The sequence below is a fragment of the Chelon labrosus genome, assembly GCF_963514085.1.
Source record: "Chelon labrosus genome assembly, chromosome: 4".
Classification (NCBI taxonomy): Eukaryota; Metazoa; Chordata; class Actinopteri; order Mugiliformes; family Mugilidae; genus Chelon; species Chelon labrosus.
The window spans coordinates 20,265,797-20,281,683 of NC_140340.1; the positions used below are offsets into that span (position 1 = coordinate 20,265,797).

At 39.4% G+C, this 15,887-nt stretch overlaps 2 protein-coding genes across 3 annotated transcripts; one reads left to right on the top strand and one right to left on the bottom strand.

Annotated features, from left to right (window-relative positions):
• Window positions 1-212: 212 nt before the first annotated feature.
• On the top strand, window positions 213-7,203 carry cUnh6orf89 (chromosome Un C6orf89 homolog). 2 transcript variants are annotated; one of them, XM_084543007.1, is made up of 8 exons: window positions 213-344; window positions 1,661-1,927; window positions 2,091-2,256; window positions 2,585-2,733; window positions 2,956-3,107; window positions 3,601-3,736; window positions 3,898-4,021; window positions 4,570-7,203. In XM_084543007.1, the coding sequence occupies exons 2-8, from the start codon at window positions 1,739-1,741 to the stop codon at window positions 4,650-4,652; spliced, it is 999 nt and encodes a 332-aa protein (XP_084399133.1). In that variant the 5' UTR covers window positions 213-344; window positions 1,661-1,738; the 3' UTR covers window positions 4,653-7,203. The 2 variants fall into 2 exon arrangements, with proteins under 2 accessions (XP_084399133.1, XP_084399132.1); XM_084543006.1 differs by lacking the exon at window positions 213-344 and having other exon boundaries at window positions 523-1,927.
• Window positions 7,204-9,101: 1,898 nt separating this feature from the next.
• dram2b (DNA-damage regulated autophagy modulator 2b) lies at window positions 9,102-15,248 on the bottom strand. Its single transcript, XM_084543008.1, has 8 exons — window positions 15,097-15,248; window positions 13,657-13,824; window positions 12,820-12,887; window positions 12,290-12,432; window positions 12,008-12,185; window positions 11,389-11,471; window positions 11,017-11,109; window positions 9,102-10,909 (listed from the first exon to the last, which is right to left on the bottom strand). The coding sequence occupies exons 2-8, from the start codon at window positions 13,785-13,787 to the stop codon at window positions 10,778-10,780; spliced, it is 828 nt and encodes a 275-aa protein (XP_084399134.1). The 5' UTR covers window positions 13,788-13,824; window positions 15,097-15,248; the 3' UTR covers window positions 9,102-10,777.
• Between the last annotated feature and the right edge of the window lie 639 nt (window positions 15,249-15,887).

The window sequence follows — 15,887 nt, forward strand, 5'->3', positions numbered from 1 at the left end:
TTTTATAAATATTTCTTAGAAGAATTTGTAAATATGTAGCACTACATACATACACACATTACAACACGTGATAAACTGTAGAATAAACGTACAAAACAATGTTAGTTTTATATTATTTATTAGCTCACTGTGGCATCCAAAGTCACACTCCATACCAGTTGGCGGCGGTACTGCTCCATCTTGTTGTCATGCCAACCACTACTGGACCTCAAGAGAAAGAAGACTCGGTTAATAGGAGCCATGCCCATTAGCTAGCAGGCGATTTCATTAAAAAATTAATTTATTATATTAACCAGCGTGACAAATGAGGGACTCCACATTGTGGTTGAAGATCTGGCTTTGAGGTGAGGCATTCATTGTGTTTCTGGTGTTTGTTTATTACCGTAAAGCGGAAGTAGTGCGAGCCTAGCATGATAGACAAGCTAACCTGTCAGTTTAGTGTTGTGAAAAGGTTGAACATGGTTTATTTGAGTTTTTGCCTTCATTAAATCGCATAAGCTAATATGATTAAGCCCTCAGTTAATTATAGCAGCTAATAATCTCTTTAGTTAATATTGTGTTGTGTTTGCGGTTTTATAGTTAGGCTACATACTGAACAGTTCTTATCTGCAGTAGCTGGTCTGGAGGCAGATGGTTTTTGTTGTTGTTGTTTTTTTTTTTAAGATAAGGAGATCTAACTAGCTTTCTGTAGTGAGCACTTTATAATCAGACACATCGTATCCCCTAAACTGACACCTTGGAGTCCAATTTTTATCTGCCACTATGCCCATTGACAGAATATACGGTCTCTTCTACTATGTAATCAGCAAGAGCAGGTGCGTAAATGTATATTTAACATTTGCATATTTCAGCACAACTGAACTGCTGAATGGAGCTGCCTCTCTCTGGTTTTGATTAAATTCATAATAAGAGAAAAGGGAACTCCACCGTGTTTACGGTTCATGCTGTCAGAAATCAGGAAATGTATACACTGAAAGCAGAAGTGTCAGCAGTCACACCAAGAGACTTGAAAGTATAAATGCAGCACATCATTTTATTTTCAAGGCAAAGTTATCTATTACTGATGATCAAACTGACGTGACGCTAGAACGTGGTGGACCTAGAGAGAAATATGTTCATAGCAAGAAGAAGGCACAGTATTCAATCAGTAATTGCAGTTTTTATCAATAAGACCTTTTCCGGGCACAACATGTTTAAAATTTGAAGTATTGATTTGCTGTTGCATGGCAAGCAGATGTGATGATAGGTAAATAAAACCATCGTCATTCCCAAGATAGGCATTGTCTGAAGATCTGTACGTAACGTGTACATTACATCGGTAGATATCTTAATAGATGCCAAATACCAATACAAAATTAAAAAAAAAAAAAGTAGTGACAAATAAAAAAACAAGTGAATAACATATGGTACTCTGGGTGGCGTGTACTAACTATGTGAAGTCCAGCAACAGTTGTTTAATATTAGACCAAAGTCTAATAAAGTTGTTTGACGATTTAATCACATTTTAACCTCACATAAAATGAAGTCAGAACGTGGCACTACTTGTCTGGTGCAAAATGGACAAGCTACATTTGCTACAATAATCTACACAATCTCAGCACCTTCATTCAACTATTTTGAAGTACTGTACTGGCAGCTGACATCTTGGATGACTTCACAGGTGACACCATGTGCCCGGCGCCAGCAGCAGCTGAAGACCGACGTGTTTGACAGAGAAGCCGCCATCACTGCAGTCGTCATGGGAACGACGACGAGCGAGCCGTGCATCTATGACAAACTGTCTGAGAGCATCGACATCCTCCGACAGTCGGGATACCGCTACGGCATGTCAGAGCGGGAGATTGAGAGGTTCATCAAGCAGGTCCTGGAGACCAACGAGCCTAGAAGAGAGCCTCCCCAGTTCCCCATCCTGAGAGCCACCATCAAGGTCAGGCATCCAAATATTACACAGTTGGTCAACAATAAATGTGATGGATTAATCACTGAAGACCCTTACTTAGCTGTTGTAAGAATCTTGTGCACACATGTATATTAATGTTCTAAAAGAGGAAACCGTTCTCGGTGTTATAATGTCTTTGTCGTCCATGCAGTTTGTGGTGGCTGTGGGCTTCCTGCTGGTGGCGGTGCTGGCTTTCACCTACCCCCAGAACACCCCCCAGCTCGGACTGGTCAATCTGGGATGCTACAACTGGTCGTCCCCTCTCAGCCACGTCCGACTGCTCTCACTGCCCATCGCCAAGAAGTACAACCTGCAAGGTGTGGTGCATGATTACTCTGACTTTTTTTCTTAGTTTCTAATCTTTTTCATGAACACACTAACATAAGCAAAGAAAGTACTGGTTTGAAACATGTTATGGCCTTGAGTGCTACACATATTTGCTTCCCAGTACAGTAGTTGGGATGTGCAAATCTATTACATTTGCTGCATATCTGGAAAAATGGAATTTCTTGTCAATCTCAAATTCTTTTGGACAACAAAAAGGAATGACAAAATGTGATTTCAATTAGACTTTTTTTTTCTATCACAACAGACGAGCTTCACTTCTAGTTTATCTAATAGTCATTGTGTGCACATATACTGCAGGTTTCCATGAGTGGTGGAGTGCTGGCTCTCTCAGGCAGAGTCTCGTCAACTGTTCAGGATGTGCAGACATCACCTCTGTGATGGAAGTCCCAGAGAGCCTCAGGGGGACCGTGACTCTACGACGGGGGCCACAGCTTGTCCTGCTGAAGGTCAGAGGTCAATGTCGTTGAGGCGTAGCCATGTGATGAGCCTCCTCATGTCACATCCCTTAGTTAACAACAGCTGTAAAAACTTAAGCACACCTTTCTAATTTCTTTTCGTTTTTATATTTAATAGAGGTGAGAAGTAGAAGGAGTTGCTGAGTTTTCTCTTCCAGCCCTTGTCTGTTCGTTCATACTTCTTTCTGCTTTTCTCCATGCTGCTGTCTGTAGGGTGGGGAGTCTCTCAGCATCCAGCGGCAGCAGCTCGAGGAGCTCTACTTGGCCCATTCAGGCTCCATGTCCATTCTGCTGGAGGAGGACGACAGCCTACAAAACCACAACCTTGGCCTCCCTCAGGGACCTGCCAACTTCACCCTACTCTGGTACGCATCTGTGTTTAAAGTAAAGGTCTTCCTGGGTCCACTAAGTTTTTCCAGTGCAGGAGTCTAACTGGCTACAAATGACACAGTCTGTGTGTTAATAATCCAAGTAGACCTACATCTATGTCAGCAAGAGAAATTATATTCAAGAATGAAGGAAGTCCAATGAAGGGCTTACGCTGTGCAGTAAGTTTTAGAATCTGATTCACTGATAATAAATGATTTATCTCTATTTATTATCTGGTTATTTGCAGAATGTTTCATTGTTGGTGCATTTGACATCAATATAGAATCTTCCCATCTATCTACTGTTAATGCAAGGACTTGGAAGTTTCACATTACTTTATTTACTCAACATTAAATCTAAATGTATACCAGAAAGCATCTAGCCTAAATATAATTAATAAAGCTGGAATTGATGCTGATACAGATCAGGTTAGTTCATCTCTCAAATCTCAGTGTACGCAGGTGGTACTTAACACATTTGCCTTTGTAGGAGGTTCAGCTCTGGGACCAGGGAGAAGGTGTTGAGGTGGCTCTTCCCCAAGGCTGAACTCTGCCCCCTGCTGGACAGCGCCGGGACCATCCTACAGCGCTGCCTGGTCACCCACAGCACAAACTCCCAGAGCAAGGTGAGAGACTGAAGGATTAAACAGGAGTATGATATAACTGTTAGGAATCAAGGTTTGCCAAATTAATCTTGGACTAACAATAAATAAGCAAATAAACATCCTCATCATGAAACGACAAACAAACGCTCAGGCTTTGTTTTAAGCTCTTATCTGCGTTTCAGGGTGTTGGGGTGTTGGGCTGGCTGGTGGTGGGCGAAGGGCTGCCAACAGTTCGAGTTCTGCCCGTTCAACGCTGCCAGAAACACTGCAGCTCCTTCAACCTGTGGCTAACACCTGGAGACATGGGTAACATCTGCTGCAGCTACACATTCAAACACACCGAGAACAGAAAAAAATAAACCTTTGTGCTAAAGATGTCACTGCCACCAAATACATATCAATTATAGTTTTTGTATTACTTGCATATATATATATATACTTCACTTCAAGAAAACGTGTATTGTGCACAAAATATAACTTGTGTGCACATGAAAATCCATTGTGCGGCGCACAGGCGACCAGTAACGACTTTAAAATAAAAGATAAATAAATATAATTTGTGTATAACAGTGGTAGAAATTTATTTCTGGTAAATTCTTGCCAATAAGAAAATGAAATTTGCACAAAAGTCTTTTAAAATACAATATATTGTGCATATGTTGTGTGTAAATAAAGATGTAATAAAGATGTAGATGAAGTCTTATACAAGGGAATTTTTAATGATGATAGAAAGCTGCATTGTTTCTGATACCTGGATATACCATCTGCTAAAAGTACAACCTATAGTATCTGATAGTTTTCTGAAACTGTTTGATTTGAACACTGATGATGTTTGTTCCCTCTGACCTGTGCAGTGTATGCTGACCCTCGATACTGGCAGATGGAGCTCTTCCCCGGCAGAGGCCAGAACATCATCTGTGACGGTTCGGCTTTTTAACGCTCAGACGGAGCGACGTTGAGAAGGGCAGAGTTCAGGACTGAGGTGTAACGCACAGATCGGCTGTGAATGTCTAATTTCATGCTGAGGCGTTCAGGAGCTTGTCTGCCTTTCTGTGCCCCCCCCACTGATGCCTTATAACCCCTCGCTGTCTTTTGACCTCCCAGCATCCTCATAGAAACCACTGCGCACATGACTTCAATTTGGAAAAAGAGTCGTGGTCGGGGGGTTGAGAAATGACTTTCAGACTTCGTCCTTTCATCTAACGGCTGAGACTCGATCTTTACTTGTGCCATAGCTTCAAACTGATCTCTAGGAATTAGAACCAACCATCACGGGGTATATCTGTCTTTCAGAAGGTAGCTAACCTGAACCTCAGAATCACCTCAGACACATCTGACATGTTCAGGTCTCGTGTGGATCTTGTTGGCGAATCTTCCTCAAGTTTGGTCGTTTGCAGCAATGAGAGGTGATCATAAATATTTCATCACTTAATATTATTAAACTACAACCAGAGATCCTGTATCAGTGGAAAGTGATCTGAGCAAATCTCAAACAGGAAACAGCATGAACACCTTGTCATAAGACTGAGTGATATGGATGTTCTCTCTGATTATCAGCCACCTCCAGCTCACATCTGAAAAACCGCCTGGAAGACTTGGCCCAGTTGACCGTGTTTTAATTAGTTTGTGACAATTTGATTAATTATATTGAAATTGTCAATTTAAATTAAATTAAACGCAGTAGAAACAAAGAGAGGCCACAAGCATACTTTCACACATGTTCACGCAGTAACTGTTTTGCATTGCATCCTGGGAAGCTTAAAGGAACTGATTTACTTTTGTGTAAGAGCTTGATGGACAACTCCATGGATCTATTTAAAGAGCTGGAGCCTGGCTAACAAAACAAACAAATCCAATAGACAAGTGTTAAAAAAGACATAAACAAAACTTCAAATTCAAGACAAATTTCTTATTCAATTGGTTTCGCAAGACCCAGGTTAAAGTAACATCTGCCTGCTAAGCGTCAAGCTGCTGGCGAGGTCTGCAGGAGAAAAAACAGTGAGCACAAAAACTACAAAGCATTGGTGTCATCTTTAAATCTTATATCCAATTCTTCCAAAACATCCATGAATGTCCATCACCTGTTGAAGTTCTGAGACACACCTGCAGCTTTGCTTTCTGCTTTGCACCTGGTTGTTTCATCAGCGTTAGAGGGCCAGCTCATCCAAGATACAATAACCACAAGGCTCTCAGTTAAATAAAACACACTGTCAACAATTATTCTGACATATGTTGCAGTTTAAATAATTTTCTGTTTGGTTGTTCTAATGTCTGAGCTGTTAAGAGATGTCAAATAATCTTGACATTAAAAATCAGCATTATGTATTTTAACCGAGAGACCTTCAAATATTGATCACGATGATGATTCATGTAGATGATCTTTGCTGTTCAAACATCAAATTGATGCAGAGTGGTGCTTCTTACTTGAGGAAACGATCTTTGAGGGTAAGCCGCATGGACAACAGCCGCATATTTCAGCTCGGCATTGATGTGAAGTACAGCTTTTTAAATTCACCAGCACGATGTTGAAGGTTGGAAACTGCAAGAGAGACTCTACGGAACCACAACGCATCAGAAAGGGAGGATTTTAATGCTGATTTTGCTGATGATACAGACAAAGCTGCTTCTCTAATTTCTCTCTCTTCTCCAACGTCGTTATTTATTGTTACGATTGTATATGTATGTCAAGCCGTTCATTTTAATAATTAATGTTCTATTTTTTGGATTATAACTTGTGTTTATCGGTGCAGACAGAATAACAGTGGAGGATATATTTTGTGCGTAATCAGGGTTCCAGTTGCTCGCTAAAAAAGTCTGAATGATGCTGTATCAGTTTGCCAAAGTGCGTTTTAAAGACATGCTCCGCCAACTTGTTGTGTCTTAGCATGGGGATGTTTGCTTTGCATAGAGATGTAATAGTTTTATGAGACAATTAAAACTTATCCTGTATTTGCTGCTGTATCTGTGTGGGAGTTTTGGTTTGAAGTTGAATAGTCGAGTTTTAACATGTGGTTTTATAGTGTAAACAGTCTCATGACTGCACAGAGGACGACACTTATTGTGAAGAAAAACCTACGAATCTTATAACTGAACATTAATTATACTTTTATCATTTTTACAATCGGTGAAGAAATCAGTTGAATGAGTAAAACGAAGTGTATCTCCAGGTAAGTCAAATTTAAATTCAGATACTGCCTTTTATGCAACATTGCATTTGAGAATTAGTATTAGATAATTAGGTGCACCCAACAAAAACTAATGCAGTCAGTCTTGTTATAAAGCCTCCTTGAACATTTTAATGCTCAGTTCATTTAGAGAGGTTTCAACTTTGTGATCAGTTTGGATAATGTTTCTCTTTCTGTTTTACTGAGGGATGTGTAATATTTTCTAAACCTTGTGTTGACTTTAAATGGACATATTACTTCCTCTATTCCTGCCAGACTTAATTTCCATATTAAACAGTTATGCAGAAGCTGTAAACTCAAGATATATTGTGTGCTCAGGTTTAGAGACACTGTAGAGAAATAAGTTTTTAATTAATTTAGTAGTGATCAGTAACTGTCGTATAAAGTCCTGGATGAGATAAGATAAGACTTCACCCCGTGGGGATGAGGTAGAGAACATCCGAGGAGGCTGGAGTCTTTGGTAAGTTAAGAAACGTTTATTATTTTTCACTTTTACACAATTATAACTATCAAATGTAAGTTATGCACAGGCGCAGATCAGAATCAACAGCTGGAGTCGGAAGAAAAAACCTTGTCCCTTAAGAGAACTCCAAGTAAATCTAGTCTTATAAATTTGTCTTATATTTAACTCTGAATTATATTAATACCTTTTTTTAATTGAAGCTGGATGAACAACTGTTTTTGATAGAAAGATTAGCACATTATCCAAACACAGGAGAGTAGTAGCATTATTTAGAAGGTGAATGTTAAGTCCAACATTCACTCTCCTTTTAGCTCTGCTTTGGCCTCCACCAGCACCTGAGGGAAATATTTGACTCATATAAATTTGATAAATAGTACAAACAAGGAGTTAAAAGACACTAAAAAGCTCTGAGGGTTGGTGACGGAACTGATTACATGCATTCACAAATTAAATTAGCATAGGAATCATAGATTAGTGAAGCCTAAGACCACATTTAAGGATAACCGTCATAATAATAAGAAAAATGGAAATAACAAATTGATATTTATTAGTCTCAACATGGATAATGTACATATGATGCCAGCAAATGTTACAGCGCAGAGGAAAGAGTTTAAAGTTTAAGTAGCATTTTATCTCATTTAATATTTGTAGCTGTTAATTGGCAGCAGGCACTAAGCAGTCAGTGAGAAAAACTCTTACAATAATCAAACATAGCGTCGACAATGGCGTTTTTAATATCGGTTAGTTTACTTTAGAGACTGTTGTCTTTATGTTTACCATGTCAGCACTGCCATTCAAGTCAAAACACTCTAACTAGACATTTGGTCAAAGCTTAGCTCAGAACAGAGACTTTCAAAGGCCTTAGTTTATCATAAATCACACAAGAACTGGAACCAAGTAAAAATAAACTGCAGTGAATCAATCCTAAACCTAACGAACAGAAAAAAATTCTGATTTAATGTTCAATATTGTGTAAGCTTTTAGTTTATTAGTTTACTGAACTAATATAAAAGCTAAGTGTTATATTAAACTGTGCCAAGAAAAGTTTCAAAAACTGGCTTTTAAAGTTAACTGGCCAAGTTTGACAGAGTAGCCGCAGACTCTAGTGGAAGGTGTAAAGCTACATTCTCATATTTTAATGCATTTAATTCATGATTAATTTATCAAGCTAGTTATGGTATGGTATAAACGGTTCAGAGCACCGAGTAAAAGATTTGTTTTTTCAGATGGCGAGTATTCCTTTATAGTCTGTGACAATAATGATTAGAAAATAGGCCAAGAATTAAGTTTTACACCTTAAAATCAAAACCTATTTTCTTATCTTTTCAGTCCACAGAGTGGCAGTAGCTCTGATTGGTCAGACTGCTGTATTTAAATTATTGAGTGGATCCTTGAACAAAAAACTTTTCCAGCTGTAGGATTTACTGGAGCCTCAAGGTTTCTGCTGTGAAATTCACTTGCAGACAGAATAGGGAAATCTAATTTCTATTTTAAATCTCTCTCTTTTTGTACAAACATATCAAATTAATTAGACACTGTCAAAATGTATAGTTATTTCAATGGCACACTGGAGTTTAGCACCGGTTACCATAATTTCACATTTGTCAGTTGCTGTCAAACCAGTTCTGCAGCTGCCTAACAAAATAAAAGAAAGAAAATAACCATGCTAGATAAAAAAAATAAATGTCATTCAGCCTCACAACAAGATGATACTGGAAAAACTGTAAGCTTAACCCAGTTGGCTTAAACTAGTAGTTTATTAATCAGCTGGTTATAATGACCCATCTGCCCTCAGCGGGCTCCCAGACATGTGACTAGACCAGCAGTAATGATCGATAAATGACAGTTTTTAAAACGTATTGATGCGAAGTGCAGTGGCATTGACATAGTTTGAGGGAAATGTGCAAAAACATCATCTGTGGCTTTATAGTTTGAGCTAACACCTCTCCTGCTAGTAACATCTCTCCAGTCAGACAGGTTTTGGTTTTTTGTCTGAGTTTGTAGATTTGTTTATACTTCTCCGCTACCATGGAGGTGATGAGTTTTTCAGTGAGGCGCTGCTAAAACTAAATTTCATTCTCGTCCAGATTATTGAGGCGGAGGCAGAAATCTCAGACAACATCCAGACCTGAATATCTAACTACATAGAGTGCCACTAGAGGGATGATAAGTTTGGGCGCACTGAATTAGAAAGTCTCTAATAAAATGTTCTTAAAGAGACACATGGAAGTATTTTAATTTAAAACATTCAAAATGTCCTAAAAGTATCTAAATAAGTGACAGTTTTGAGATTATGTCAAAGATACCCATGCATACTGAAATTAGTACGCTCACCAGTTAGTCCCAGCCCGTCGTGTAATACCAATCTGTACCACAAGGAGTGACAGTGAGTTAATGTAGAGTCCAGTTTGTAGTCTGAACTTCTTTGGAGATGCCCTTGACAATTTTAAGTTGATAGAACAGTAAACACAACAAAATGATAATCAGCTTTTTGAGAGTAAAGGAACTCACATTTCTTCTCGACTGCTCTCGACGTTGGCTAAGTGGGGATAGCTTAAAAAGATAGCTAATTGGTTACCTTTAGTTTTTATTAAGCAAGATGTTTGCTGATAGGCGGTTCAGACAGATTACAAGAGCTAAAGTCAATTAGCTCATCCTCTTGTTATCTACCAAACTGAGGCAATATTAAAAATCAAACAATGCAGGAAACTGGACCTTGTTTTGACAGTTTAAACTGGTAGTTTAATGCAGCTAATGACAACACAAACCAGGGATGTCCTGGTTGGTGCTGGGGCCGATCCAGGCATTTTTTTAAATGATCGGATCGGCCAAGTCTGATATTTTGTAGTTTTTAGTTTTTGGTCTGCCATAAACACCACATCCCTGCAACGTCAAATCTTCTTCTGTTTTAGTGGTAGTTGGCTAGCGTCAAAGCTTAAGATCAGATCAGGACTCGGATCAGCTGATACTGAATAACACTGAATAACAAATACAATATATCAATGTATGGTTTCACTGTAGCTGTTTTTCTTAAATGAGATCTTAGTAAGTTGTAATTAAAGTTATAGGTTGATGACAGGAACATTATAAGATAGCCTTGATATATCTTGACCAGCTCTCAGCGGTTTAGATGGTGATCAGTTCACCACACTGCAATCACTTGGAAGTACGACTAACGAGATGAAGCATGACTGGAAGGTTGGAAAGTTTGATTTGTTTACTGTTGTATTCACTGACCGCCTGTAGGGAGCGGTATGTTCACGAGGACTCTTATGTTAGACAGAGGGCAGACAGCGACTCACAATCACCTCTTGAGGTACAAACTGTTGCTACTACAACGACATTTACAGTAGGTTATTTCAATGTGATTAGAAAAACGTGGAAATTGGTGTAAAAGTAGTTTTATGCTGTAGGTCACGTTGATCCAGCCAGCAGTGGAGAGGATTCAGAAACTCGTTTGTTCTGACGTGACCCAGGGATGCCTCCGTGCGAACTTTCGTAAAGGTGGCTGCTCTGCAAATCTACTTCTGCTCGCAGATTTATTTTCTGCATTTAAAAAAAAAAATAAATACAGATAAGGAATTACAAAATGTTCCCGTTTAAACATTGAGACCAACAGCAGCTGTGTGGGTGAACAGATGAGAAAAACGTACCTGAAAGTCTCTGATGTAGGTGAGGAAGAAGCTGATGAAGGAGAAGGCCAGACACCATTCAGACACTGTGCTGACCAGGTGAGCCACGTAACCCTGAAAGTATCACATTTAAAGATAAGTGCTGATAGATGGCACTTAATGTCTGCAGATGGACCTTTTTGATCAGGTTTCTAAATGATTGAAATCATAAAGCTCCTGTGTTCAAGAAAATGGAACATCTGAGAACTTTCATGAATAAAATCTTAAATGATGAAAACATTTCCGTTTTCTCAAACTAAGGTATTATTTTTATCTTCATATTATTGAACTCAATTATTCCAACTTCATGGTCAACACTGTACGCACTGACTCTAACAATGCTCCCACACTCACCGTGTCTCCAGGGTTCCAGTGGAGTTTACGAGGTACGTCCACGCCCCTCAGACTGCTGTACATGGTCACCGATGATACAAACACTGACAGGCTGTTAAGGATTACAGCACCAGAGCATTGATGTTCACACTGACCAGCCTTAACATTATGACCACCTGTCCAATGTTGTGTAGGTCTTGAACTCGTTGTTGTGCTCCTCAAATCATTCCTGAACCATTTTGCTTCGTGCCTGCTGAATAGGGAATACCGTTTCTACTACAGGGTGTACATGGCGTCTAACAATGCTCAGATAACATCCACATGAAGAGCAACAGCAGAACATTACCCAAAGCATCACACTGTCAGCCAGCTTGCCTTCTTCCCATAGTGCATCCTGATTCCATGTGCTCCCCAGGGAAGCAATGCACACACACCAGTACATCCACGTAAAAAAAAAAATATATATATATAAAACCAGGCCACCTTCTTCCATTGCTCCATGGTCCAGTTGTGATGCTCACGTCTCCGTTGTAGGAGCTTTCAGAAGCAGACATGGTTCAACATGGACAACCTGACTGTACACCAAACAAACACATGACCAGAGTAGACCGACTCCATCACTCATGGCGTTTAAGGATACTGCTGATGATGCTGCACAGGGTGCAGACTCCGATGCCCAGACGGACCCAGAAGATGGTCTTGCTGTGGATGTGAGGCTGCATGTAGAGCGAGAGCAGCGTCTGGACCAGGATGTATAAAGCTCCGACCCCGAAGGTCAGCACCGCCCCCAGTATGTGAACGGGGAACAGGGTGGTCTTCTGCTCTGACACACACACACACACACAGGCTCACTGCTCACAGGTTCAACACTAAAAGACACAACTGACAAGGTGTGAACTGATCTGAGACCAGCAGCTCTCACCTGGAAGTTGGCCACCACACACATCCCGAAGGAGCTGATCCAGCCCAGCACCAGCCCGGCGATGTTTAGTTTGTGGAGTTTGACTTCATCCTCATCTGTCAGAGCCTGCACCTGTTTGTAACGCACGTACACCGTGGCTATACCTGCAAACACAATGACCACGTCAGTTCATACTGTACATAATGTAGACATATTTATTTTTTACACACACAGAAACACTGGCCCTCACATTCATTAAATAAAAAAACAGCTGTATAATGAACTCTTGAACTCTGAAAGATTATAAAGATTATAAATAAATCCTTAATATGATAATTAATCATCAGAAATTATTCTGACTAAGTACTGACACCAATTCTTGTGAATTCTTCTGAATTAGTTCCATTACATCCTGGTATCTACATCTACAAATATCCACACTTCCTGCACTACTTTATTCGCTATACATTTTTTGACAAATCAAGAAAGAAACCTATGATTCACCATCTGAACTACAGTTGTAAATTAAACATGGAGAGTGTGTGTGTTACCTAAAAAGGATGACACGTCCAACATGATCCCAAACACACACCTCTCTGGTGCTATCGTTCCCGTGTCACTGCAACACAAAACAAATGTAAGTTTAGAGAAGAAGTCTGAATAAATAAAAGTGTTTAATGTAAAAAAAAAAATGTAACTATGAAAGTTTATACTCAAACATTCACAGAAAATGGCACCTGAGACAGTGTCTGTCAAACAAGTGAAGTGAAACTTTGAAAACATGAACAATAAAACTAACATCTGACTTGCTTGAAAGCATCTGAAAGCTAAACTAAATAGTTTACATCGATCAGGCATAACATTAAAACCACTGACAGGAGAAATAAAATAACATTGACCATCTTATGCCTGACATGTGCCCCCCATCTAGACCAGACCAGGCACCCCCCACCCCAAAGCAATGACACTCCTTGATGGCTGACACACAAACACACACACAGAAACAGTTTAGGAACAACTTAGAAAACATGAAAAACAGACCAAGGTGTTGACCTTATCAATTTTACTCGTACTAGAACTAAACATACACTCACTTGCCAGTTCATTAGTTACACTAGTGGAAACTAATGCATGCATTATAACAGTCCTGCACTAAATCTTATCCTTATGAAGGTTATGGTATTCAGCATTTGTCTAAAATAACTGAGAGAGATGCTGATTCAACTGTGTTTTTATTCTGGAGGCTGTGGTTTGTAGTGCTACTGCGTTGTGTTGTACTGTACCAATTATTACAATTAGTGCCGTGTGCATTAGTGAGTGTGCATTCATATAAGAGACAGTGAGTGTAATCGAGGTGCGTGTCAGGCCTCAGGTGTGTTTGTCCAGACCTGATGTAAGGCACCAGAGGGTCGACATGTCTCAGCACCACCGCTGTGATGTAGGCGAAGACGAAGGACGCCACCGTCCAGATGACCAGGGCGGCGGGCAGGAAACACAGACCCTGCTGGAACCACCACATCGTCTCCTCACTGTGCGTGCTGCCGGTTCACTTCAACCTGTAAAAAATAAACAACACCATTAAATAATAATACCATTATTTTTTTTGCCTGCCAATGTCAACATGAGCATTTACAGTTTGAACGTCTAAAGTCATTATGGCCGATGTAAATGACCAATTAATTAATAATTTGAGTCACTTCCAAATAAAAACCTCCAGCCATTCTTCTTAAAGGATTAGCTTCACTGCTGCCTTACATTTAAAACAATTATTTAGTTAATCACAGGCATAACAGATTATTAGATTATAGACCTGGTGGCTACTAGTTTGTCCCATCACAACTTGTGACACTGTACAGCAGAGGCATCATTTCCGGTCATTAAAACACAGCATGTGACAAAGGGCAACATGAAGGAAGCTGCAGTTTTTTAAGGGCGCAGCTGCTTCTGCCGTCTGCCAAAAACAGCCCTCGATACTCCGTCTAAAGTTGTAAAGTTTTACTGTATTTATAATCTAGATAAAGACTGTGTTGAAGTCAATCAATCATTAACTCAAACGAAACAATAAATGTTGCTTTTCTGTGAGCATGTTTCATTGACTTATATGTTGAATGTCTTTGATTGTGTCAAGATGTGAATAAGTTTGTGGTGGATCAGCTTCTTTTTAAATAGTTTAGCTTAGTTTAATATTCAAAACTCCCTAATTAGTTCGTTTTAATTAAAGGAAAACATACATATGAGTATTGTTAATGGTTTAGATTGTTGTTTGGACAATGTATCTTTGGACTTGGACTTGTTTCTCAATTTTCTGACATTTTATCAACAAAACAATACATTTTTTTCCGTTTTGGTGAATTGACAGTCGACGAATTAATAAAATAAGATTTAAATAATAAGTCATTTTAAGCTAAACACTGATATGATGATAAAAATGTTGCTGTATATATATATAAAACTAACAGCTGAGGAAAGTCCCATTGTACTGAATGAGGAAGTGAAACACAGAAAAAGCCACTTAAAATAGGTAAATGTAGCTTTTACTCTCGCTTACGGAAAGCGAATCTCGCACCAAACTCCGTTGTAAAAACTGACTATTTAACACCCAGTCCACAAATTAAGCTACGAATCTTTCACATCGTGCTAAACATTTATATTCAGTGTTTAGCTAGCTAGAGTTAGATTCGTTCAGGGGCTTTCACTGACCTTTTTTAGAGGAGCTGTATTTATTTGAAATAGTTTTACCTGTTGAACTGGAACGAGTAAACATCATTACTGGAAACAGAGTCACACGGTCAGAAAGGCGGGTTTTAACTCAACATAATGACACTCACGTTATTCGAGTCCTCCAGCGGACATAATCCTCCAGCGGAAGCAAAAGCACTTGAATTACTTGTTTTAAAACATAAAAATCAGGCGTTAAAACCTCCGTTAACGTCAGTTGAGCCTCAGTGCGACGAGACTCTTCCGTTCAAAACATAAACTTATGAAGTTGATCCAACGTCCGCGTATTTCATTCTGGCATAAAGTGCGCATGCGCCTGTCAAAGACGAGATTTGGGATTTTCCTGTCCTGATTTCAGCCTCGCAGGCGAATCAGCAAAAGAAAAGAGAGATATGGTTATTCTTTATTGAGCTACGCAGTGGGGAAAGTTGCATTACTACAGTAGCATTAGTGATAGAACAGCAACACACAGGATCAGTAAGAAAAACAACAGTAAAAGTATGTACGTTGCAAAAGTATAAAAATGTATAAATAAGAACAGTTGCTAGCTCAAGCAATGGATGAGTGGTAATTGCGTAATTTACATAGGAGATGTAACAAAGGTAAATATGGACAATGATTTCACATTATAACCCAGTATAAAACAAGGTATAAACAACAATAAATACAGTAGTATTTAAGTGGGCCTGATACTTTAGAAGTAAGTACACAGACTAATAAGTTCAGTTCCTCTAAGTTGTAATTGCCCAGGTAGGTTTGATTAAGGAATCTGACAGCTGCTGGAAGGACCAGCCCAGTCCCCTAAGAGTCCCGTCCGTGTATGGGGTAGAGGCATCAGGCGGAACAGCAGGTCTGAAAAGGATAGTCTGGTGTGATGAAACCTTACTGGGTACATAATTAT

Coding starts and splice junctions, on each gene's coding strand:
- cUnh6orf89 (XM_084543006.1), top strand. CDS start 1,520: ATGAAGTCAGAACGTGGCACTACTTGTCTGGTGCAAAATGGACAAGCT. Junction 3,108..3,600: donor GCCAACTTCACCCTACTCTG/GTACGCATCTGT, acceptor TTGCCTTTGTAG/GAGGTTCAGCTCTGGGACCA. Junction 4,022..4,569: donor GCTAACACCTGGAGACATGG/GTAACATCTGCT, acceptor TGACCTGTGCAG/TGTATGCTGACCCTCGATAC.
- dram2b (XM_084543008.1), bottom strand. CDS start 13,787: ATGTGGTGGTTCCAGCAGGGTCTGTGTTTCCTGCCCGCCGCCCTGGTC. Junction 12,186..12,289: donor GTGTGGTGGCCAACTTCCAG/GTGAGAGCTGCT, acceptor GTGTCAGAGCAG/AAGACCACCCTGTTCCCCGT. Junction 11,472..12,007: donor CCTGTGCAGCATCATCAGCA/GTATCCTTAAAC, acceptor ACAGCCTGTCAG/TGTTTGTATCATCGGTGACC.